This window comes from Heteronotia binoei, chromosome 6 (assembly GCF_032191835.1).
Source record: "Heteronotia binoei isolate CCM8104 ecotype False Entrance Well chromosome 6, APGP_CSIRO_Hbin_v1, whole genome shotgun sequence".
Taxonomy (NCBI): domain Eukaryota; kingdom Metazoa; phylum Chordata; class Lepidosauria; order Squamata; family Gekkonidae; genus Heteronotia; species Heteronotia binoei.
The window spans coordinates 40212880-40238729 of NC_083228.1; the positions used below are offsets into that span (position 1 = coordinate 40212880).

At 45.3% G+C, this 25850-nt stretch overlaps 1 protein-coding gene and 1 non-coding gene across 2 annotated transcripts; one reads left to right on the forward strand and one right to left on the reverse strand.

The window, feature by feature from the left end:
• The first annotated feature begins 3503 nt into the window (after positions 1-3503).
• Positions 3504-3570, forward strand: TRNAT-CGU (transfer RNA threonine (anticodon CGU)). The gene has a single exon. It is a non-coding gene; the product is annotated as a tRNA-Thr (tRNA).
• A 9383-nt stretch (positions 3571-12953) lies between these two features.
• On the reverse strand, positions 12954-24802 carry LOC132573691 (cytochrome P450 26A1). Its single transcript, XM_060241334.1, has 7 exons — positions 24532-24802; positions 24203-24427; positions 22462-22764; positions 22223-22372; positions 17114-17248; positions 15023-15175; positions 12954-13718 (listed from the first exon to the last, which is right to left on the reverse strand). The coding sequence occupies exons 1-7, from the start codon at positions 24724-24726 to the stop codon at positions 13377-13379; spliced, it is 1503 nt and encodes a 500-aa protein (XP_060097317.1). The 5' UTR covers positions 24727-24802; the 3' UTR covers positions 12954-13376.
• Between the last annotated feature and the right edge of the window lie 1048 nt (positions 24803-25850).

Consider the following 25850-nt stretch of genomic DNA (forward strand, 5'->3'; position numbering starts at 1 on the left):
ACTGATGTAATAAATTCTGTGCATTGCTTTAAAGATAGGGCAAAATAGCTAGTAAGTGAAAGTCAAGGGTGGAAGCGAAAAACTTGTTTTGTATTCTACTGTGATGGAAAACAATAGATTATGGGAAAGTTCTCTAGAAGGTGATCAGAGGAAAAGTTCACCAGCATCTATCATGACCGGTGTCTGTGGGGCCTGCTGGGATAGGAGGGAGGGACATAAAGGTGTCAGCTGTGGGGCTGATACTGTAAATCACTGCAAATGAACAAATCAGTGAAATGGCCAGCTAGAAGAACAGCCTTCAGAATTCCACTTCTTGGCTGATGTTGGAGATGTATTTCCCTCCTGCCCCTTGTGACCCGAGGGTGCCTTGTGCAGTATGCTGGTCTCTCTTTATTAGACTTCACATCAAGATCTATTCTCAAGTGCAGAAAAGGTGAAAAGAGGAATATTACCACATTCCAATGCATCCATAGAGCTTGTCGTTTACTCTTCAAGACCTTTCCTCCTGTGAGGATACAGAGTTTTCTTTCCCCACCCCTGCTCTAAGTTGAGGACAAAATTATTTAGAAAAGATAACTATGTAAACACACACACACACACACACAGGACTATAATGATGACCTAAAAGGTTTCACAGACAAATCAGTGGAGAGCTACTTCATATATTATATTTTCAGGTGTGCATCTACAATGTTGTGAGTGTGTGCCTGAAAAGGTGAGGTGTTCATGTGACAAACACATGCAAACACTTGCAGGTATTTTTATCACTGGGCCATGACTGGTTGCTCCTTCTTGTTAAGAACAGAGCAATGGAGCACTCTTTCCCTGGCCCAGTCTTCTCCCTCTCTCTGTTTTATCAGATGAAGATAATGTCATATGTGAAGAGCTGCACTTTTCAATTGACTTTGAAAGGCGTTAACTCTGCTTAAGATGGCACTGTAAAATTCCTACTGTTCGCAGAAGGGTATTAGCATACAGCAGTGGAGCATAGAGCATACGGAACATAGAGATATGTTATGATGACCATCTGCCCTTCAAAAAGTGGGGCTGTGGCTCAGTGGTAGAACATCTGCTCAGCATGCAGAAGGTCCCAGGTTCAATCCCTCCTATCTTCTGTTAAAGGACCAGGTATCAGGTGCTATGAGACCCTGGAGAGCTGTTGCCAGTCTGAGTAGGTAGTACTACTGGCCTTGTTAGAACAGTGGTCTAATTCAATACTAGGTAGGGATCTGATTCCGTATAAGGCAGCCTCATGTACTACATTATACAAAGGTAGCATAGCAAATCTCACCTTGAATTAAGTGACTGCAGGTGAACCATCATTTCTCACTCCCACTATAATTCTCAATGGGAATTATAACACTAGTCTTTCTTACAGAACTGTCGCAAAAATTACTGAGTCCCGTGTACGTGAACCCATTTGAATGCTATACAGTACTTAAATGCAAAGGAATATTACTGAAATAAGAAGTATAAAGCAAAAGTAATAACAAATCAATTAGAAGAATAACTGATACCTTGTCTCAAGTCCAGTATATGTAATGAAATGTGCAATTACTTGTGTGCAAAATACAGAACATGAAGTGCCATGCCGAACATGGACCACCAAACCCTGAGACAGCAGCAGCAGCTCTGATTTTTTATATATATGATACAGGCCAGTGACTCTGGGTGGTCCAAATTCCAGTTTATTTCCTGAAAATGACTGTTATTGTCTTTGAGTTATCAGATTATGTCACATTTTGCATGTGAGAGCCAGTGTGGTGATTGACTTTGAGCCACTCACACACTCTCAGTCTAACCTATCTCATGGGGTTGATGTAAGAATAACATGGGGGAGAGGAGAATGATGTAAAACACCCACTGGGGAGAAAAGTTGGGGTATAAACGAAGTAAATAAATAATAATGTTATTTTGGATGGGTTTTTAGGTATCAGCAACATGTAGAATGCAAGCCTAGTTTGTGCAGGTATGTGTGTTTAAAATACACTCTCTTCTCTTTTTATGTGTGCTGAGAAGGTCTTTGATTTCTTCTCTAGCTCACTAATATCCTGGCTTGATGGACAGAAAAGAATCAGAGTGTTCCCACAGGCAATTGTACTTTGAATCAGCTAAGTTTCCTTTTTTTTAATTGGTATTAAGAAATAAATTAGCACACAGCGGTGACAAAGGAGCCCCGTGGCACAGAGTGATAAGCTCACAGCTTTGTTCTGCAGTCCAAGCTCTGTTCACGACCTGAGTTCGATCCCAGCGGAACCTGGGTTCAGGTAGCTGACTCAAGATTGGCTAATCTGGCTCAAGGTTGACTCCCTCCCATCTTTCTGAGGTCAGTAAAATGAGTACCCAGCTTGCTGAGAGTAAAGTGCAGATGACTGTGAAGGCAATGGCAAACCACCCCGTAAAAAGTCTGCCATGAAAATGTCGTGATGTGATGTCACCCCATGCATCAGAAATGACTCGGTACTTGCACAGGGGACTACTTTTACCTTTTGCCTTTATTAAGAAATAAATATGATTGTGTGGTTCCTTACAAAAACACCCACCAATAGAAGGATTTCCATCAGCCCAGAGTAACTTCTCACCTCCTACTGCACCCCAAAACCTGCTCTTGAAGGAAAGAAGGCCTTAAATCAAACATCAGCCTTGGGAGGAGGGGAACTGGTGAAAATCACCCATCACTGAAAATCCTCCACAGGATCCAACCCAGTCTGTGTAAACTATAATGCTGTTACTAATACAACACGCTAACACTATAAGCTTTACAGTGATATTATTGTTGTTGCACTTAAAACATTAAATGCTGATTTAAACATTAAATGTTAAAACATTAAACTTAAAACTTAAACTTAAAACTTAAACGTTAAATGCTGATTTAAAAATTTCCCACTGCTTGGGCCATGGGACAGCAAGCAAAGACTGCATGCTGGACAGGTCTACACAAGGCTTTCCCCCATTATTTATTTATTTGCAATATGTCTATTCCACCTCCTCAGGGTCATGCTTGAGGTGACTTACAATTAAAATAATGTCACAATATTAAAAACAAGTCATTAAAAAGAAGTTAGGGAAGGGGCCATGGCTCAGCAGAAGAGCATCTGTTTGGCATGCAGAAGGACCCAGATTCAATTTCCAGCATCTCCATTTAAAAGGGTCAAGTGGTAGTAGGTGATGTGAAAGATCTCAGCCTGAGCCCCTGGGAAATTGCTGCTCTCTGAGTAGACAATACTGACCTTGATGGAACAGCTATCTAATTCAGTATAAGGCCACTTCAGGTGTGCTCAAGAGCTTAAAAATAAGCCATTGGACATAAACAGCATGAAAACCATCCATAAACAGAAGCAGACAGTTAAAAGGCTGAAAAAATAAAACCCCTAATTAAAAGCCCAAGTTTTAAAAAATGCATTTTAGCTTGGCACCCAAAAGAAAGTAATGTAGGTGCCACGCAAGCTTTGAGGGGGGAGAATGTTCCAAAGATGAGGTGCCACCACAAAAAGGGGAGGAACGGTGGCTCAGTGGTAGAGCATCTGCTTCGTAAGCAGAAGGTCCCAGGTTCAATCCCCAGCATCTCCAACTAAAAAAGGTCCAGGCAAATAGGTGTGAAAAACCTCAGCTGGAGACCCTGGAGAGCCACTGCCAGTTTGAGTAGACAATACTGACTTTGATGGACGGAGGGTCTGATTCAGTATAAGGCAGCTTCATATGTTCAAAATGCCCACCTCACCTCTGAAGGGTGGGGCACAGAGAGCAGGGTTTGAGAGGCAGATCTTAACTGGTGGGCTGGATAGTGTAGCAGGAGACAGTCCTTCAGGTACCTTAGCTCCAAGACATTTGGGGTCTTAAAAGCAAGAACCAGCACTTTGAATTGTGCCCAGGATTGCAACCTGTGTAGATTTTTTTAGCGCAAGGGTGATACAATCCCTGTAGCCAACTCTTGACAATAGCCTGGTGGCCACATTTTGGACCAACCAAAGTTTTCGAACTGTTCTCCAAGGCAGCCACACATAGAGAACATTACAGTAATTTAACTTCGATGTGATCAGAGAATGGATCACTTTGGCCAGATCACACTTTTAAAGAAACTGATATAGCTGGTGAGCCAGCCAGATAATGGCAAACTACCCCTGAACATCTCTTGCCTTGAAAACTCCACAAGGTAACCATAAGTCAGTTGTGACTTGACAGTAAAATATATATATCTGCATGGCACCTTTTGCTCTTGATATAACTTTGGGATCTTCTGAATCTTTTGGAAGTTCCTAGGCCAATCAAATAAATGATGCTATACATGCATATTGTTAATGACTAGGAGACCCTAAATATTAACCACTTCTCTAATTCATGCAGCAAACATCTGTTAATGTGACGCCACGCTTTGCCCCTGTATTCTGCTGTCAACTACATTTGAAATATATTAATTGGGATATAATTAAAGACTGCTTGCCACCCTGTCGTGCTTCATCTGCAAACAGGTTTGTTAAATATTTTATTTCAAATCCACCCATTGAAATTGCATTCATTTCCAGACCACAACGAAGGCTGCATAATTCATACAACCCCCTCATCCATTTTGTCATGTAATTATTCAACCATTTGGGCATTCTCCCTCATTCAGTAATCAACCCTCTCTAAACATGAGGACTTTGACTTACCTTCCCTTTACTGCTAATCTATCACGTTAACTGTTTTCACCTCATAAACGTCAAGAGCATTTGAGGAGTAATCAACATGTATCTCTTGTATGGCATTCAGAAGGGGGCAAGAAACTTTTAAAACTGGAACATGGACCACCTGCCAGGAAAGCTCCGCTTGTCTTGGTGGATGTTTTCCCAACTTTGCCATCCTTTGGTGTTCAGTGGAAAATATAGCCTCTTCCCTTAAAGCAGGGCCTTTGATCCCTAAGAGTTTTACAGCCAGGAATTACTGCATTCATTGAAGTGTAACCTTTTCTAGGTAGGGGGACAGCAGTTGTTAAATGCACACAATACACAAACCTATTTGTGATTACCCTAAAATGCCCAAGCATTTCTAGATGAGTTAGCTCGGCATTTTAACAGACTTATGCAATTTGTGTGACATCAGTACACAAACATGCCTGTGATAACCTTTCAGTGCCTTGACCAGTGCTAAACGGGTCATCTTAGCACAAATAATGCCTGTGCTGATGTACTTAGCAGCATCCTTCTGTGAGTTTTAACTGTATTTGAATGCAGGAGTAAAACTGGTAAAGAGTTCTAAAGCAACTTAAAGGTTAACACATGTATTGTGGCAAAAGCTGCTGTTGGCTGGCAACCATTTCACCACAGGCATGAAGTAGATTCATTGTCTAGCAATGCCATCCTGAACAGTTATGCCCTTCTAAGTCCATTTACTTCAGTTGACATGGGAAGGTGTAGTTCTGCTTAGGATTGCACTGTAAAATGCCAATACACAACAATATATTTTTATTTTAAAAAATTGATAATATCTCCCCAAGACTTAACAAGGACTTGGGAATCTTCAATCATTACAGGCAGGCCTCGGATTCAGCAGGAGCTCACAGGAGCATAGTTCCTGAACCTTTCTGAGAGTTCCACCTCCTCCTTCCCACCTTGTCCATTGAATAGTAGGTGCAGCTGCATAACAATCCCTGGATGAGCTCCACCACCTATTTTTTCTACAAAACAATCCCTAATTACAGGTGTTAACTAGCTTAGCAAAACTAGGGAAGTTGCATGATTACCAGTTAACGCTACTGTGAGTAGTGCTTTCCTGCATTACATTTGAATTTTACCTATTGTCTTCCTACCTTGTACTTCCTGCAATTCATATCCTCTTTGATCCTGCAGTTTACAACTTTTTGTTCTCGATGGTCCTCTATGTGTGTGTATGCCGCACACCTAGCAAGGACCAGGTATTTGCATCTGATGAAGTGAGTTCTAGTCCATGAAAGCTTGTGATAGAATTTAAAAAACTGTTCATCTTTCAGGTACTAAATACTACAGTTTATTTTTGCTGTGACAGATTACTATTGCTACTCCTCTGCAACGAGCTACACAAATGTTTGTGATCAAATCCAAATTTTGTGAAGATGTTTCTTTCCAGCTCTCCAGAATGTCCATTTTGATTGACAACATAGAATTTAGGGAAAGGTGGAAGGGATGACTCTAAGTTTTAGATTTTAGTGGCTAATTGGATCCACTTAGGCAGCGAAAGAAAGGTTGACAAATCAAATAGAGAGTATCTTTCAGAGGCCCACACTAGAATTACATGAAGGTATGTTGTTGGGGTTGGCTTTAATTGGGTCAGACCACCTGAGCTGTCCTGACAAATTAAACATGGGCAGCTGTTGCCCAGTGCAAAAGAAAAAGAGGGGATTATGATTATGAACACCAATAAATAAACTGCTTTTTCATTGAATTCTGTAGGGCCAATATATGCTTCTGCCACTGCTGAATCTCAGGGCTATCTCATTTCACAGGCAAGTTCTAAATATATCTACTTGGAGTAGATATATTAACTAAGATATGACATATACTTTGGTTCTGCGAGCCTAGACTTCTACAGTGTGAGACTTAGAAGCAGAATATAGCCTAATAGTCATCTATTGTCACTCTGTCGTTTTAGATTTTATACATTTAAATTGGTCTTTTATTGTTTTTACTGTTGATTGTTTTTATGTTGTAACCCGCCCTGAGACTGTCCTACAGGAAGGGTGGGCTAAAAATTGAAATAAAATAAATAAATAAGATGGCCTGCTAGGTGTCTGATACTGCCCTCCCTCCCGCCAGCTGCAGACAGCAAAAAAAGTTGGTTTATTTTGTCTCTGGTGGGCCACCATACACAGTTTGTGGACTGCAATCCATCTGACCAGTCCCAATTTGTACAAACCTTTGCAAGTATAGTGCAAGCCAGCTAGCAAGATCAAGCATCTAGATATCTTAAGACAGCTGCAGTTATGTTAAATATGCCCTGACCTGGATAGCACAGGCTAACCTGATCTCATAAGATCCTGGAAGCTAAGCCAGGTTGTCCCTGGTTTGCATTTGGATGGGAAATCACCAAGAGTCGCTATGCGGATAGGCAATGGCAAGCCACCTCTGAATTCCTCTTGCCTTGAAAACCCTATGGCAGGGATCGCCAAACTTGCTTCATGTAAGAGCTACATAGAATAAATGTCAGATGTTTGTGAGCCACAAGATATGAACATCAGGGAAGGAAGGAAAGAAGGAAGGAAGGAAAATGGGGGAGGGAGAGGTGGAAAGATTTAATAGCAAAAAAGTGCAATAGATTGCTACCATTTTTTTCCCCCAGAGGGAGATATTAATAGAAGTGTAGCTGGGTTGTACAGCTTCTTCTGGCCAGGCAATACATTGACACAACTGTAGAATTTCCAAAAAGGTTTTCTATCAGTAAGAAATGTGGCAACTCTAGGCCACATTTCTTACTTCTAGAGAAAAGAGTGTAACTCTAGGCTATAGCAGGAAGCTGGCAAGAATGGGCTTAGGTCTGCCAACTTTTGATCTGACCTTTAACAGCTGTTTGATCCACTAGTGACAACGTTTAGCTCCATATCATGAAAAGCTTCACCTAATGATTCCTGCTGTTAAGTGCACAGAAGAAAGCTTTTCCAGTCAACAGGCAGTCCTCTTTTGCAGGCAACAATCTATCCAATTACATTCATTTTTAAATGTTCAGTAAGTGGTCAGCCTAGCAAAAAGTGATTTGGAAACAAAACTTTTAAAAATATTGTTCTCGATTTTGCCTTTCCCCCAAGATATTTTCTCCAACAAAAAAGGTTGGAGAAGACTAAAAAAGGTAAGATGGAATGGAATGCAACCCAGCCTTGCTGGGACATTGAAGGAACTGCACAATATAAAAATTAGCAAGAATAAAAATTGCATAGTTGGTTTTTGAAATGGAGAAAACAAAGAAACAAATAAAAGCTACATGGGAAGCTCAGGTTGGAGATAGTTCTCCAATAACATCTCTAATTCTGGGGACACCAGCATCTAATTCAAATTTGGGGGAGAGACTTGCATCTGTTTACTTTTTAGCTTGCCATGTTCAAAGCTTTTATGGGGAGGGGATAAAAAAGCAAAGCAAGTGTCCTGCCAGTAGAAGACCTGTGAAAAAGGTGACAAGAGATTTGTATGTAATGTGCATAAGAGGAGACTGAAAGGGAAGTAACACATTGGAGAGTCTTCTTTTGGTTTAGGGCTGCTATAGAAATCATTAGACTAGAAAATAAACATGAAACAACCCAGTTTTCAATTACAATTTTCCCTAGTTCAGTGGAAAGTATTTATTTTATTGTTTTCATAATAGTTTAATTGTTGAAGTCAACATTACCTACCTCTGAATTTGCTTGTCCGTTCAAAAGTAATAGGATTATTCATTGATCAAGAAAAAAAGTACAATTTCATAATAAATTACCAGTATTTCACAGTCATACTTTTAAAAATGTTCCAGACATCTGATATGCAGTAGAACTGCTGACTTTTGCTTCTATATTGACTGCTAGGAGTGTTTTTCTATCCCAGGCAGATCCAGGATGAAACTTATCCTTCCTATGTGTATATCCTGGAAACAGGCTGCAGTTGAGATCATTCTAGTAGGGCTATGGTCCAGAAAACCACACAAGTAGGTCTTTGGCCTTCTACATCTGAATGAGCACCCTCTACCTTAAAACTACCATCTTTTGACTGATAATGCAGGAAGTAAATGTTGTGGACTGCTATCATGAAACATAAATGCCAAAGCTTCTCCGAGGAACCCATAAGCTTTTGGGCATCCCTAATGTGACTCTCTAGGTTGTATCCTGCCCTATAAGTTATCTTTCTCAACCAGCATGCCAGGAAAGGGGAAGGCTATGACTCAATAGTGGTACATGTGCTTCAGAACCTGGGCTTAGTCCCCAACAATGTCACTTTAAGAATCTGTGGGTTAGGTAGACCATTCTGTGCCCAAGATGCTAGAGATGTGCTGCTAGCCAGAGTAGTAAGTCTTGAGCTAGAAGGAACATATAAAGCAACTTTGTGTGTTCTTGTGCATGCACAAAAAGTAAAATCACAAGTTCTGGTTCTTCTGATCCTGAAGCAGAGCCCAAAACTTATGCAAGATCTCACCACTAGTAAAAAAAAATAACATACAAACAGGGGACCTGTTAGGACTTTCTGGGGACCTCTTATTTAACTCTCCCTGCTATTTCTCTTCCCTGGAACCCCCCACAGCCTGTCCCCTTTTCAATTTCCACCCAACAGCCACCTACCTGTATCTGCCCCCCTGCCCTCAGTTGTCCCTCCTTCCCTCCCCCTTGCAGCCATTAACCAGGTAAACTATGGCCCAGCTGTGCAGTGGCAGCTGCTAGGCCTAGTTGTGTGGTGGGAAACTTGCAAGGACTTGAGCTGGGACACCCCACTTCTCCCTGTATCCCCCTTCCTTTGTTCCCTCATCCTGGCAGCCCTCATATTCCCATCTTTCCCTGCTGCTTTCTCTCCTTCCCAGCCACTCATCAACTTACCTTTATCTGCCCCCCATCTTTGTGATGTTGATATTTATTTACTTCATGTATACCCCACCTTTCTCCCCAGTGAGGACCCGAAGCAGCTTACATCATTCTGCTCTCCTCTATTAAATCCCTACAACAGCCCTGTAAGGTAGGCTAGGCCAAAAGTGTGTGACTGGTCTAAGGTCACCCGATGAGTGTCCATGGCAAAATGGATGTTCAAACCCAGGTCTCCCAGATGCAATCCTGAAACTCTAACCACTACACCACACTGGCTTTTGTGCAGTGGCTTCTGTCAAACCATAGCAAGCCGCTGGGCCAGGATAAGGCATGCAAGTCATGTGGTAGGAAGTCACCTGGTGGTTGCTGGTGGGCCTGGTGCTGAGGTAAAAAAGCCCTCAACAAAGAGAAACCAAGGTTTGAATGCTGCGGTGGTTGTCTAGCAATGGCCACTGAAAGCTTTTGTTTCTTAAAGCTACAGACAGTGCTTCTATCATTTGTTTTTTTGTGGGAGGGTTAACACCCCTTTGTTAAGATCTCGTTTTCCTTCCCTCTGCAAATCTGGGCTTTTATCAGGTTCATAGAAGACCTGTCTTGTCAGTTCATAGCTCCAACCCCTGAATTTAAGTACCCACAGATCTGACCATGTTGAAAATTAGATATATTGATGCCATACAAGAAGCAAACATATGAACTAGTTTGGGTTGGCTGTGGCTTCTCACTGCAGATGTATTCAGGCCTGCAGTCCCAAAGAATGCATAATCGAAATCAACATAACTTGAAATCAGGAAAAAACACTAAAGATGCATGACACAGCTTTAATATTATAAAATCTATCTTTAAAATGGAAGTCACACCCAGGTCATAGCTTTACATTTTGTTAAAAGCACTACAACAGATGAGGATTGTTACTTATGGAAGTTATGCTTAAATATGCTTATGACCAGGTAGCAAAGCATATGCATTTCTATCAGTCTTTTGTAACTCTAAGTAAAACCCAAATTCTCTTGAAATCGACAGCAAAATAATGCACACTGTGTGCAGCTGTACAAGCGAGTGAAAATCTTCACTTTTTCTCAGAAAAGTAAATAAAGGGCAAGCCGCATCCATTGAGTTCTCCAGAGGGACCCAGAGGTTCAACAGTGTGCTTTATTTGTGCGGTGGGAGTGATGTATGGTGAGAAACTTTGTGCTTCCTACTGTTGACACAACTGAATTACCTTGGTTAATGTTTTGGTGCGTAGTGAAAGCCACGACCAACATCAGTGCAGAAATGTGACCAAACTTAAGCTGTTAAGGTTAGCCAAGGTTCAGAGGGTCATTCCTGGGCCATTTGATCCATCTTGATCATGCTGGTGGCACTATATTAGAAATGTGTCTGCAAAAGGGATTCAGTTACATCAGCAAACTGGGTGGGAGGGAAGGAGATGCTATAGCATCATGGAGGGTAAGTTAGGAGAAATTAGACTTAAGCTCTGCTAAGGGACATGGAACTAGCTTGCAAGTGTGCTATATGTTTCTTCCAGTGCACACCACTCTCAGAAATCTTCTTTAGTGTTTTGTTTCAGACAATGATTATTTCAACTGGCAACAAAACACACACACACAATACTAATTCGCGTGAGCGCATCAGCTAGGGTTGCCAGCCTTCAGGCCGGGCCTGGAGAGCTCCTGCTTTTACATCTGATCTCCAGCTGGCAGAAATCATCTCCCCTGGAGAAAATGGCTGCTTTGAAGGGTGGGCTCTATGGCAGTGTACCATGCTGAGGCCTCTCCCCTCCTCAAACCCTGCCTCCACCCAGATCCACCCCCAAAAGCCTCCAGGTATTTTCCAGCACAGACCTGGCAACCCTAACCAGAGCCAGCCCTAGACTGTCTGGCACCCTAAGCAAGGCTAATTTCTGGTGCCCCCCACCTGCACTGATAATGTCACATGAGGGCGCCCAATTTGGCACCCCCAGAAGGCTGGCACCCTAGGCAATTGACTAGTTTGCCTACTGGCAGGGCCGTCCCTCACGCTAACATCAGTATGGTGAGTAGATGGTGTGTTTTCTGGTGTGTCTTTTTACAGTGTTAAAGATATGCTGATAGGGTTGTGTAAATGCTTCCATTTACTATTCAGGCAATTGCAAACCTGCTAACAGTTAAGCAGGAATACAAGATGAGTTGATAGTTAGTGTCGAGAGACTGGCCTTACTCTGTTTCTTGGCCTTTCAAAATCTTTGGTTCAGGCTTTTGGGCCTGGTAAATTACAGAAGGACCTCTTTGGGAAATTAACATCAAGATGGCTTTCAAGATCAGAGAGAGAATGATAAGAGTTGAGATGGACACAGGTGCAAATGGGATCATGGGAGTTTCAAGGTCAGAGACCAAGAGGAAGTCTTGCACTCCCATTCCATCTCATTAGCCCAAAGCATTGGGTGGAAGTGAGTGCTTGCTGGACTTTGAGCACATACTGGCTGCAGAAGTACATGGGCACATCTTAGCAACACACCTGGTTGGCCGAACAGGATCAGGCCAGCTATGGCAGTCTGGCTAAAGGAAGATAATTCATTCAATTTGTTCCTTTGGGTCATCTTTTTGACTAGATTGGGCCTTGCATGGCTGGAATACCTCTTGAAGTTCAGACTTTGAAACTTTTCCTGGACTCTTGTGCCTCAGACTAGTAAGGTATAACATCTGTGTCAGAGGACCAAAAAGCCTTAATCTTGAGTTAACTATTTAGAGGTTATTTTCTTCCAGGCTTGTCACTGCTCTTATATTTGTACACTTTTGCATTTTCTTTTAATGAATCTTATTATTTATACCTCTGTTATGTTATTTGGATTTGGAGGCTTCAATCTAAACCCAACACCTTGACCCATTTTGGTTCCAGCTACCAAAGAAAAAGTTTTGGAACCCAGCTTGCAAGCATCCTACCTTGCAGGGCTGACCTTGATTAATACCCAATACGTGACCTGCAGCACTGATTTGGTCTCTGAAACAACCATCCTGCTAATCTCGTGAAAATTTTTAATCAAAGTGCAGTAAATCTGGGGGCGGGTTTATTTATGAGTAAAACTGTCCAAGGAGTCTCCATGGGTAATGAATGTAGTCTCCTACAGCTTCTGGAAACAGGAAGCACCATTAGCAACCTGTGCTTCACCCTTCCCTGTCCACCTCTATACACTCAAGTCCTCTGAACACCTGTGGTCCATACTACCAATCAACTTTATTGGGAACATCTGGGTGGTGATCAGGAAATTCTGGTCTCCAGGCCATGTTCTAGACAACTTAATGTATCCCTAGGGAATTGGCGATGTCACTATAGAAAATCACTATCACAGTTCTCTTTGCAACTAAATTCCTCAGATAACTGAGACTTGCAAAGCCAAAATACTGAGGATCAGATCATTAGCTTGCCCTTGAGCATCCTTGTATTTTCTTTGAGTACTCTAGATTCCCATAAGTATGAACACCAAGTGCTGAAATCCTGTTTCTCAAAATCTTTATTTAGACATAAGCCATAGTGTGGCTTTTTGGTTCAGGGTATATATACAACTCATTGCATTTTCACTTCTGAGTGCATCCACAGATACACATACAGATTCTTAAATACCTTCACTATATTTAGTAAACAAGCTTTGAATAAAGTCCTTAAATAGGATACTTTATTTCTATAGAAATAAAATTATCCAATTATGAATCCTGAGGACCCATAATTATAGTGCTTGCTTGAAAAACCAGTCCAAAATATATGAAATAGCTTTAAAATATTCTTAGAAAACACATAAATAGCTATCATACACTTAAATATAATAATGAGTTTAGAGCACTAAAAAAAAGCTGTAGTATACACTTTAAATGCATCAAAAAATTAAGTTAGGACCACCAAGACACTACTCGGAAACTTATTAGACTTGACCATTGAATCTTGTGAATTTTGTAGGCAGATTGTCCACTGGGTATACTATGGGGCCTGTCTTCATTGTGGGGGGACCATTCAAAAGTTGCCAGTTACAGTTCCGGGCCAGCTCTACAGTGAAGATTTTGAGAAGGATTTTTGCAAACTCTTTGCCTACACAGCTCCTCAGGCCACCTCCAAAAGGAATGAAACTGAATCGGGATGCATCTTCTGGGAAAGGGGACATGAATCGGTCAGGGTTGAATTCATCTTTGTTGGTGAAGAGTTCTGCAACGTCATGGGTATCACAAATACTGTAGATAACATTCCAACCTTTAGGAATCTGGTATCCCTATCAAAAAAAGAAGAGACAAACAGAACAGTGACCAAACATAATGTAAGACAGATTTATCTCAACTGTTTTCTTGCAGATAGTGTCTGGCCAGGGTTAGCTCCTCTTTGTGACACTAACCAAGCACAACATAGTAAATGTATAGAGAGATGTATGCTACCAATGGAACAAAGTGGTTAGTATCAAATATACAACAAACCATCAGTGGCATAATCATCATCTATGACAACCCTTCCTACCTGAAGTCAAGTGGAGATACAGCTCTCCTCCTTTACTTCAATACATTTGCAATGTTCTGTTCTTCTATCATAGTCATGTCTGCAAGAATTCTGAAGGACAAATGCAGTATCTCACAACCACCAGGACTGATGTTCCAAACAAGAGATTTCCCAGCATGTGGATTTATACCTTACCCTCATCCATGACTGACACAATGCTTCCTTCTTATTTGCCCCTCTAATAGACCAGATTGTTACAGGTCAAAGATCTTCCAAGAATAATCTGTGTCTGGAAACAGGTGACTTTTTAGCTGGTCACCTGTTGAGGGGAATGCTTCTCCCAACACATGCATAGGTGATCAGCACCTACTGTCTGTACAGGGGAGAAGATATCTGCATGCAGCTGCAGACATGTCCTAAAGAAGCACATGAATTCTCTTTGGTTAGTACACTACTCTCCTATTAGGAACCTACCATTCTCTTCTGAAGTTCTTTTTGGGAAGCAAAAAGATACTTTACTACAATAAGCTGAAAGATATTGATAGATTGAATAGTGGACAGGTACTCCTATATGTTGCGAAATTGTATAATAGCACTGGTCCACATTGCAGGATGGATGCCAGTTTGGAAGGCAAAACTGGGCCCAAGTTCCTGGGAATTTATGTGTTTTTATGCCTTTAAAAGACTATTGATGCATGATCCAGAAGAGGCAGAACTAAAGCAAGCTATCTTCAACAGTCATAATTTTCCCATCACAGCAGCTCTATAGAAGAGACTGTGGTCTGAAACTGAGACCAGCCCCTAATCCTGATAGACTTTGATCACCTTAAAAATTCTGAACATAGGATCCGATAAGAACAATTCAAAGTTGAACTTGAGCTTCGGTATATGTGGCTTCTCCCACAGAGCTGGAGAGATGCTAAATGCTGCCATAATCCATTTGGTTACAGCATGGTCAGTCTAGTTATTTCGGCAATGTAAGCACCATAAAGCAAGTCCCAATTGAAATAAGTTTGACTCCTCTCAAGCAATATGTTGCAGACACGGCTGTTACGGGAACTGCCAGGAATTTACTTCCCTTCTTACATTTAACTCAAAAGTCTTGAGAGCCACTCGGAATCCTCCTGGAACTGGTGGGCTCAGCCGGAGAGTCTCTTTGATGACGCAGCCTGTGTACTTCAGCTGTTCCAACACTTCCATTCCCAAATTTTTATCCTGGCTTACGTTGCCCAGCAATCCCTGGAAATTAAAAGTACAAGTCACAAACCCTAGAACACATTTCCAGCACCCACTAATTTGCAGGCCTAGTCACTTAATGTTGCTGGCATACATCATGTCCTCAAGGCCCTGCCTCTTTTTCAGCTATAAGATTCTCAGTCACAGTGTATTCATTGCTATCGTTTGCTGATAGATAGAATATACCAAACGTTTAATGAAATGGACAAAAATCTTTACACCTTCCATTCACCATCACTCCCAGAATGGCTTCCTGCTATGGTTACCACCACCCCCCCCCCCAAGTGAGGCCTGGAGATTTCCTAGAATTACAACTGATCTCCAGACTATGGGAGGGGTCGGGGTGGAGATCAGTTCCCATGGAGATCAGTTCCCATGGATAAAATGGCTGCTTGTAGAGTGGACTCTATGATATCATAACCCACCAAGGTCCTTCTTCTTTCAAACCTCCCCAGACTCCACTTCAAATCTTCAGGAATTTCCTGACCAGGAGTTGTTATATTATGTTATGTTAAAGGGGATGGGGGGAAAAAAGATTTAGTATATATACAAATATGTGCAGATATTTATTCCAATAAAGGTATTGACTGTAGCTACAGATATTCAGCTCCATCATTTTGTTTTTAGTTGTTATAAGGGAAAATGCCTCTTCCAAAAGGATGTGTGCTGAATGCAAAAATAAGAATGCCTCCTCTATGACAAATCCTAAGCCCTATTTTTTTTTTAAAAAAAAAATTAAATTATGAGAGAAAAAATGATGGCTGATTAACCCCAAACAACTTTGACATCGAAAAAGTTAAAACTAACTGCTGCAACCCTTCTTAATAACATGTTTTCTGAAAGCAAGCACAAAGGTGCCAGCAGCCATGTTGAAATCATTGTTTGCAAGTGAGACCTTGTATGCTTCAGGCAGTTAAGAATTAGCTACCCTTAGCTGATAGTGACAAGATTTAAGCATCAGTATGAGTAGCTATTTATAGTATTTTAAGTGTGTCCAAAACAGATTGCCTCAGCAAGTACCCAACACCCCTGTCCACTGTCTCACAGCAACATATTTCCTACACAGCTGTGCTTTTCAGAATGCTGGAAGGAGCCTTTACAGATGATCTAGTCTAAATCACTCCTGCTCAGTAGAGGAAGCCTGGAGGGAGAACTCACCCACTCCTCCACTGGCTGTATTAATGAAGATGATGAAGAAGAAGATATTGGATTTATATCCTGCCCTCCACTCCAAAGAGTCTCAGAGCGCCTCACAATCTCCTTTACCTTCCTCCCCCACAACAGACACCCTGTGAGGTGGGTGGGGCTGAGAGGGCTCTCACAGCAGCTGCCCTTTCAAGGACAACCTCTGCCAGAGCTCTGGCTGACCCAAGGCCATTCCAGCAGGTGCAAGTGGAGGAGTGGGGAATCAAACCCGGTTCTCCCAGATAAGAGTCCGCACACTTAACCACTACACCAAACTGGCTCTCCGAAATAATGAAATGTCTGTATTACTGAAATGTTCTTATCTCAGTGCCAATAAGTTTCTCCCAATGTTCATCTTTAATACACTATCCTCTAAGACCAGGCAAACCCAGTTTTACCAGATCTCAAGAAGCTAAGCAGAGTTGGCCCTGCCAAGTATTGGATGGGAGACCTCCAAGGAACACTGGGGTTGTGACATGGAGACAGGCAATGGTAAACCACTTCTGAATGTCTCCTGCCTTGAAAACCCCATGGGGTCGCCATAAGTCAGTTGTGGCTTGATTGTACTATCAATGAAAGCCATTAGATCTTGACTTATGCTCTGGAACAGTGAAGAAAACAAGCTCTTCTGTATGGAAATCTTTAGGTATCTGAAGACTGTGGTCATGTTCCTCTTATCCAGGGTAAGCATGCCTCATAGGGCATTGTCCAGACCCTCCTCTGATTCCAGCCTGATTTGTCTTCTGGCACACTCACCTTAGCTTGCAGTTCCTCTCTCACTTTTTGCAGGACTTGCGGGTGAAGGCCTAAGAAGGTGATGAGGGATGTAGCAGCACTGGCAGTGGTTTCGTGCCCTCCAAAGAGCAGCTCGGTTGCAGATTCTTTGAGCTCCTTTTGGAGGAAGATAAAGGTTACCCAGGGCTTAACACACCTATCCTTTTTGCACGGCAAACTCAAAAAGGTTGAAGAGACAAACTCACTAACCAGCAGACACTGAAGAGATTTGCCAATTTTTGCACCACCATAGTCTTCCCCTGTGACTCTCAGCCATCTCAAGCCCCTTCCTGTATATGGCTGCCTGCCTTCATACATGCAAAAATAACTTCCTATAGCTATCAATCAGCCTTCAAATAAGGACAGACTGAACATTCTGCATCTCATCATTATTACTGCACATTATTATTATTGCACATGGAAATCTTCACATTTTTTATACCTGAACTACAGATTTAAAGGCAGACAGGCAGAAGCACACAGAATCCTCCATTCCAGAGTTAGGCTGTTTGCCATCTTTCTAGCCCTGAAGATGATTTGATTAAACTCAGTGTGGTAGAGTATAAATTGCACAAGGGAGCCAAAGAATACCTGGGCTTTGGTAATGGTGGTAAATGCTGCTTTATTAAGAATTTTAGTTCCATGGCAGGGGTGGTCAATGGTAGCTCTCCAGATGTTTTTTTGCCTACAACTCCCATCAGCCCCAGCCAGCATGGCCAATGGCTGGGGCTGATGGGAGTTGTAGGCAAAAACATCTGGAGAGCTACCGTTGGCCACCCCTGTCCTATGGCAAATTGAGTGTTAACTGATTCTGTTCTGTCATACAAAGTCCCCCCCCTCCACCTTTCAGTCTGGTTTCGCCATCATACTTCTTGTAGATTTAAAGATCTTAGTTTGGAATGAGGGTGAGGGAATCTTAACATTGCTGTGTTTAGAAAGGACATCCTACCCAGCTATTTCTGTTTTAGAACATGAAAGTTACCTAGTTCTGGAATAATTTGGCCCCATTCAGTGATCTTGGTTAAGGGTAGTTGCATAGAGTGATGGAGTATCTGCATCTTTAGGTTTTCAGCACATGCCGATTTCCCTGTGACTTATTGGGAAGATGCCCCAAATCTCCTCTTCTATTCAATTACTGAATTATAAGAAGGCTCCGTTTTTCAACTGGGCATCTATTCCTGTGGAATCCTTGAAACTGTGGACACATCTTCACTGGAAAGCAAATAAAATGCTAAACTACCCTTGGTTAAGTGTCAGTGATCATTAAGCAATAGAAATAGGTATCAGAAATGTTCCTGATACATTGAAAATACTGTGATAGTATTAAAAAAAAGAAGTAAAGGTAGTCCCTTGTGCAAGCACCAGTCGTTCCCGACTCTGGGGTGATGCTGCTTTCACAACATTTTCACGGCAGACTTTTTACGGGGTGGTTTGCCATTGCCTTCCCCAGTCATTTTTTTTTTTAATTTCGAAAAGCTTTATTAATATAAAGTTCAAGGTACAATAGTGATGAGACATCAACAGATGTGTAGCATGTACCAATATAAAATACGGAAATGGAAACATACAACATTAGCTATTAAAGGCTAATTACAACATTAGTTGACATGACATCAAAATAGCATGGTATGAGTCATTAGGGTTCCTGCTGTCCTTCGAGACGCCATTTGCACATAAAGTCTAGGGAAGTCTAGTCCCCAGTCATCTACACTTTCCCCCCAACAAGGTGGGTACTCATTTTTCTGACCTCAGAAGGGTGGAAGGCTGAGTCAACCTGGAGCCATCTACCTGAACCCAGCTTCCGCTGGGATCGAACTCAGGTTGAGAGCAGGGAGCCTAGACTGCAATACTGCAGCTTTCCCACTCTGCGCCATGGGGTTCTTCCATGTGATAGTATTAGGCAGGGCAAAACTGCGAGATGGAAGGATCCTACTGTAGCACTTTAACTTGAACAGCATTCTTTTCAGCCCTTGGTCTTAAAATATCCCACCATTACCTTAGCTATCCAACCAGATTCCTACCAGGCACGTAGGAATCTGGTTGGGTAGCTAAGTAGTCACAGCATGATAAGTCAAAACAATAGCATGTATTGGGACACAAAGGCATTGCTGACCTCATTAAGATAGTGTGTATCTAGGCTGTTCTACTTAGACTGCAGAGGAGTGGGGTGGGAGAGGATATTACTCCACAGGGTGAAAAAAACCTGTGTTTAAGAAACAGTCTGAGATTAGGATTTTAAACTAGCCTTCTCCCTCACCTCCTATTTTCTAAATGGTGGGGTTCAGTCATACAAATAGCCTCTTGCAATCTTGTCACCAGCTTTATACCACCTCAGCTTGGCCCGAGAAGATCCAGCCAAGGGGAGTGGAGTGTGGTTAGTGAATCAGCCCACCTTTCTCTCTGCCGTCCCCCTGATGTAAAGAGGGGAGGGACAGTGGCTCAGTGGTAGAGCATCTGCTTGGTAAGCAGAAGGTCCCAGGTTCAATCCCCGGCATCTCCAACTAAAAAGGATCCAGGCAAGTAGGTGTGAAAAACCTCAGCTTGAGATCCTGGAGAGCCACTGCCAGTCTGAACAGACAATACTGACTTTAATGGACCCAGGGTCTGATTCAGTATAAGGCAGTTTCATATGTACAAGCTTTTTAAAGAGACAGCAAGTACACTGAGCACTGATATTAAGGGCTGGAGCTTACAAGTAGGCCCTGTACTACGAGCCCTGTAAGCTCTTGGGGGATTGGCTACGTCAGGGGTGTGTGGCCTAATATGCGAAGGAGTTCCTGCTATTTAAAAAGCCTTGCATCTCATTAAATCAGGGAATGGGTTGTTTAAAATTTAATTTTATGAACACGCAAAAAGTTTGTGGCTGGCACCATCTCAGCAGTGCATCCATCTTCCTCTTTTACCTAGGAGAGGATGGTCATTTCAAGCTGCTGCCTGCTAAATTGCATGGGTTCATCACCTAACAAGAATAGATTCCCTTCCCCCCATCACCACCACTTTCAGAGCTATTGTTTTATTCAGGTGCAGAGTTCTGTTTGGTCTTAAGCATTTTGCTGGGAAACCCCTCTCCCTTTGTTGCAATTGGTTTAGCTCTTAGGGTGGCCCAAGATTGTAACCTAGCTCAGTTAAGCCTGACATCAGTTAAGATTGTTACCGAAAGCAATATAATCAGCCAAGGAAGATTTCACTATTCAAGGGACAGCCAGGACGATGTCATGTCAGACTCCTCCAAATTGAATGCAGAAGGGAATTGGCCAACTTCTTTTTTAAAAAATGGAATGAGGGGTGGGAGAGGAAAGGTAGCTGGCAGGCTGAACTGGTAGAGAAGCTGAGGCTACTTTGCAGGTTACAGGTGGGGAGTAAAAGGATAGTGATCGCTCAGGCCATCATGCCTAGTCCTTAAGAAGAAGACTGACGACTGCAAATTTATACCCGCCCTTCTCTCTAAATCAGAGACTCTAAATGGCTTACAATCTCCTATATCTTCTTCCCCCACAACAGGCACCCTGTGAGGTGGGTGGGGCTGAGAAGGCTCTCACAGCAGCTGCCCTTTCAAGAACAACTCCTGCTATAGCTATGGCTAACCGAAGACCATTCCAGCCGCTGCAAGTGGAGGAGTGGGGAATCAAACCCGGTCTCCCAGATAAGAGTCCGCACATTTAACCACTACACCAAATTTTATAAGGTGGCACACTTGGTGAGCTCCCAGCCTTCAGAATTGAGGCAAGGAACCAATACCTTTAGGTCTTCCAGTCCAAGACCCACTGAAAATTTTGTTTGACCTCAGCCCTAACATTGGCTTCCATTTGCCATTTTGCTCTTTTTCTTCTCCACCCCCATACCTTAAAAAAGGGTATACAAACAACATTAGAAGGGATCAAAGCTCCCCTCTAAGCTGTGGAGCCTTGTGAGCAAAAAATTCTAGTTTGTGAGCTACTCCAAAAATTAGTTTGCTCTGGGGCCATTTCTCCTGAAAGACAAAAACATTTGAGCTGGAGGCTAAAAAACCGTGAGCTAGCTCATACTGACTCAGCTTAGAGGGAACGCTGGAGAGAATCTCTGCCTGCTAACAGAGATGAAATTTGCTATCCCTTGGAAGCAAGTTAATCCAGTTAAGCAAGTCATATCCAGTTATATCCCTGAGGTCTAGGCATTACCATCTTGCCATCATGTAGGTTTAATTGAGATTTCTAGATTTTAACTTAAATTATATCTAATTATTTTGTGTGTTTGTTGATGCATTGTACCCCTTCCTGAGCCCATTTGTGGGGGAGGGGAGGATAAAAATCTCATTAAATTATACAGAGTCATGGTAGAAATACTTTCTTTGGCTGGTGTGGGTATAAAAGCCTGTCTAATTGGCTAGCAAAAGGGGAATTCTGAAGCTGCGTTTGCTTCCCTTGTCTGCCCACACATTATGTCTACTACAAGCTGTTAATATGAAACATGAAAACACTGGGCGGGGCCCTGGGACCTTCCAAAACTACATGAAGGCAGGCACTCATCAGGTCATGGAGATTCTAAAGGGAAAGTGTTACCAATTGAACTTTTGCCTGTCCCATCACAAACACACACACCCTGGCACGACTAAACAGCACATCATGGAAACATCCCCCCACTACCAAAAAACAAGTTTAACTGGCTGCCTGCATGATGCAGTTGGTGGCTACCTATCTGTTCTAGTATCAGTAGCTAGATTTTATATGGGGAGGGGGAGCATTTGTTGGGACTTTCAGAGTCTCCAAGCCAGGGGTGGCCAAACTTGCTTAATGTAAAAACCGCATAAACTAAAGGTCAGATGTCTGAAAGTTGCAAGACAAACATCAGATGTTTGAGAGCCCGAAGGTAGGAAATAAATTGGGAAAGAGGGCTGAGGGAAAGAAAGCAACTTTAAATGCATTCTCCAAGCCACCGGCTGACTTGGATTTAAATGCATTCTCCAAGGGGACAGTGGGAGCTTTATGAGCCACCCCTGCTCCAAGCCAACTAAAACGTTGTAAAGCCTGGCATGGAAGAAGGGGCGAGAGAACCTCTTGGTGGGAGGGAGGGAGGGAAGCCTGCCCTCCCTCCCTCCCTCCTGGTTGGGCTCACCTGCATGTTGAGCTGCTCCCCGTTGCTCTGCGTGTGCTCCATCAGCAGCTGCAGCGCATCCTTATAGCCGTCGGCGGGCTCCTTCCCGGCCAGCTTGGCCTGGATGTTCTCCTCGATCTTGGCATGGATGATGTCCCGCGCTCTCAAGCCCTGCCGGCAGAGAGCAGCAGCCTGAGTTAGCCGGCGAGCCCGACTCCAGCGCCCCGCCTTCCCTTCTCCTCCTCAGCTCCCCGCCTTACCTTGTAGAGGCCGCTGAAGGGCACGTCGATGGGCAGGGAGAAGAGGTTGCGGATCATCTCCTCGAAGGCCTCCACCAGGTGCTGCTCGCTGTCGGGCCCGGTCTGGCTGGGCCGGAACCCCAGCAGGATGCGCATGGCGATGCGGAACATGAGGCGCTTCACCTCCAGGTAGACGAGCAGGCAGGCGGCGTCGCCCTCCCCTCCGCTGCTGGCCAGCCACTGCTTGAGGCAAGCGCTCACCTCCTCCTGGATGACGGGGATGTAGTGCTGCAGCGCTTCTTGGGAGAAAGCCCGCATGATGACCTGCCGAAGAAAGGCCGGATCAGCAACTGGCAGGGGGCTGCAAGATTCCCAGGCAGATTCTAACCGCCGGGATCGAGAGGACTTTCTTCCAAAGAGGCTTCCCGGCCCACCCTTCGGGGGGGAGGAGGGCGCACGGCTTGGACGCAGCCTGCAGCTCCATTGACTAGAAGGCAGTTGTTTACGCGCCTTCGTGCCAAGAACACGGACTTGGGAGTCCCGCTAGTTTCAAACGCCTCGGGGTCTCCAGACGTCCCTTCGACCCTCAGGGGGGCTCGGGCCCCACCAACAGCAGCCTGTTCAGCGGGGCTTAAGCAGAGGGCAAGAGCAAGCGGCCAGTCGTATCTTAAAGACTCAGCGAAGCTGCGCCAGGGAGGGGACGAGCTGCCCTGAGTAGCTGCAGAAGGAGCGAGGAGTGGCGGCTCAGGAAAGCTCATCGCCCTGCCGCACGTTTTGCCGGTCTTCAGGTGCTACTCGACCCCTTGCCTTTCCGACACGCTAACTGGGCTCCCCATCTTGCCCTGTCATCTCCATAGTGGCCGGGGCTGCAGTTTACCGGCACACTCGTTGGGGAAGGAGTAGAGGCGCGCACAGCTGTGCTTCTCGGCGGAAACAGCCGAAGAATCGTTGTTTCGAAGGGGCGCAAACGACAGGCCGTCTTCCTGATTCTCGTTTCAGGAGCGCAGCTCTGGCAGCCAGACTCGGGTCCGGTAGCACCTTAGGGGCCTATGGGAATTATGATGCTGGGGAGCTTCCCCCCGCCTCCCCGCCTCTTATTCTAAGCTTCCGAAGGTGCAACTGGACTCGAATCTAGCCTGCCTGAACTTGTCCCTAAGGCGGCTTACACAACCCCCAATAGCCGTTTCTGAGCATCAGCCCAATAGGGCCCAAGTTTCCGGCACTCCCGACCAATGTCTTGGGAAGGGTGGAAGCAGTGTCACCGCAGGGGGGGGGGGGGCAGCCAGACCTCGACTGTCTCCAGACCGCTCTTTCAAGGTGGCCGCATGGATCTTATCGGAGTCGGTTGCCTGGAACCGACTTAGCCCGGAGCTGAAGCGATCCTCTCCAGATCTAAAACGGGCGCGTCTTACAGTCCGATCCTGTGCATGCTGGCTCCGAAGTCTGGTCGAGCACCATTTCTAGGAAACCAGCCGCACCGACTCCGGGCAGCGTCAACGCGCTTCAGAGCGCGTCGCCAGGAGAGAGAGCCAGCCAGCCAGCTACAGCCTTTGGGCAGCGGAGTTCTCTGGCGCTTGGCTTCCCATCCGCAGGCTGGCTGCCAAAGCCGAGGAGATCCGCCTGCCTGCCGCAGCCCCTGATTCGTCCTGAGCGCCTCCGAGGACTCCCGCCACCCAGTGACTCGGGGCCGGAGAAAGCCCCCCCAGGCCAGCCCAGGAGATCCACCCCCCCCCACCCCACCCCCGCGCGCGCCTCGCCTCGCCTTCTTGCGGTGCTTGTGCTGCGCGTCGTGGAGATTGGAGAGGCAGCCGGAGCCCAGGATGGTGCGCACCGAGGCGGGCCACTGCACGGCCACCAGCCGGTGCTCGCCCAGCAGGATGTGGCGCACGTTCTCCACCCCCATCACCCGCACCGTGGGCCTCCCGAAGAGGTGCGTCTTGTAGATGAAGCCGTACTTCTGGCGCTTCATCTGCAGGAATTTCCGCCGCTGCCGAGAGAAGGGGACAGGAGAGGAGAGGAGGAAAGGGGCCTCGCCCGCCCGCCCGCTTCCCGCCCGGCCCGGGCCCCGCTCTTCCCGCCGGCTCGCGTTACCTGCAAGACCAGCTGCAGCGTCTCGCCGAAGAAGGGCAAGCCCATGGTGCCGGGCGGCAGGGGCAGGGGGCAGGCGCCATCCCGGCCGCGCACGCAGTACAACTCCCAGAGCTTGGCGGCGGCCAGGAAGAGCAGCAGGGGCAGCACGAAGGTGCAGGCGGCGCTGGCCAGCAAAGCCGCCGAGAAGCAGCCCATGGCCCCGGGCGACGCGTGGCGGTGGGGCGGGGTGGGGGGCACCTGCCTCCTGCGCCCAGCCAGCCAGCCAGCAGAAGGGCCCGGCCCCGCGGCGGGCCCCCCTTTTATAGCCACCCCTCTCCCAGCCGCCCCAGGTCGCTGCCCACTTTACCTCCGTCCTCCCGGCGGCGATCAATTAGTTCACCCAAAGTTCAGCCTTAATTGCCGCCGGGGGCGCACAGGCGCCGCCCATTCCCCCCCCCCCGCCGGGCTGCTGCGCCCTCCTGGCTCCGCCCTCGCCGGCCGAAACAGACCGCAGGACGCCCAGGCTGCCGATGGATGGATGGGGGAAACAAAGCAGGAGTCAAGCCGCACCTTTAAGACCAACCGGGTTTTATTTAGAGCGTAAGCTGTCGTGTGCTCTTAAGCACGCTTCATCAGACGAGGACTCCAGCACAGTGAGCAAAGCCATACATGCAACATGGCCACTGCCTACCAGCTATGCATGGCTCTGCTCACTGTGCTGGACTCCTCGTCTGATGAAGTGTGCTTAAGAGCACACGAAAGCTTACGCTCTAAATTAAGACCAATTGGTTGGTCTTAAAGGTGCGACTTAACTCCTGCTTTGTTCAACTGCTTCAGACCAACACGGCTGCCCGCTTGGATCTATCCAGATGGATGGAGCAGTCCGTTTCAGTCCGGCCCGGAGGCTGCCCGGGAAAGGAATGTGTTGCGGGCTTCTCCCAAAGATTCTGGCACGATGAGGCTGTGGAAGGCGGTGGAGGCCACTAGCGCTGACTCCCTTGTAAGGGCGTCGAGGATCGGGGCCAGGCCATTCCTAGTCTCTTTGCGCTCCAGTGGCCTTGGAGACCCTCCGCCCGGCACGCCTGCGCCGGCTGCTCCGAAGATTTAAGGGCGCGGGGAATTCTTTGCCTTGGAGAGATTGCTCAAGTCCCCACCAGTGTTCCCTCTCAGCTGAGTTAATGGGAGCCAGCTCACGCGTCCGGCTCACACATTTTTGTCTTAGCTCAGGAAAAATGGCCCCACAGAACACTAATTTATGCGGCAGCTCACAACTTTAGTGCTAGCAGCTCATAAAGCAGCATTTTTGCTCACAAAACTCCACAGCTTAGAGGGAACATTGC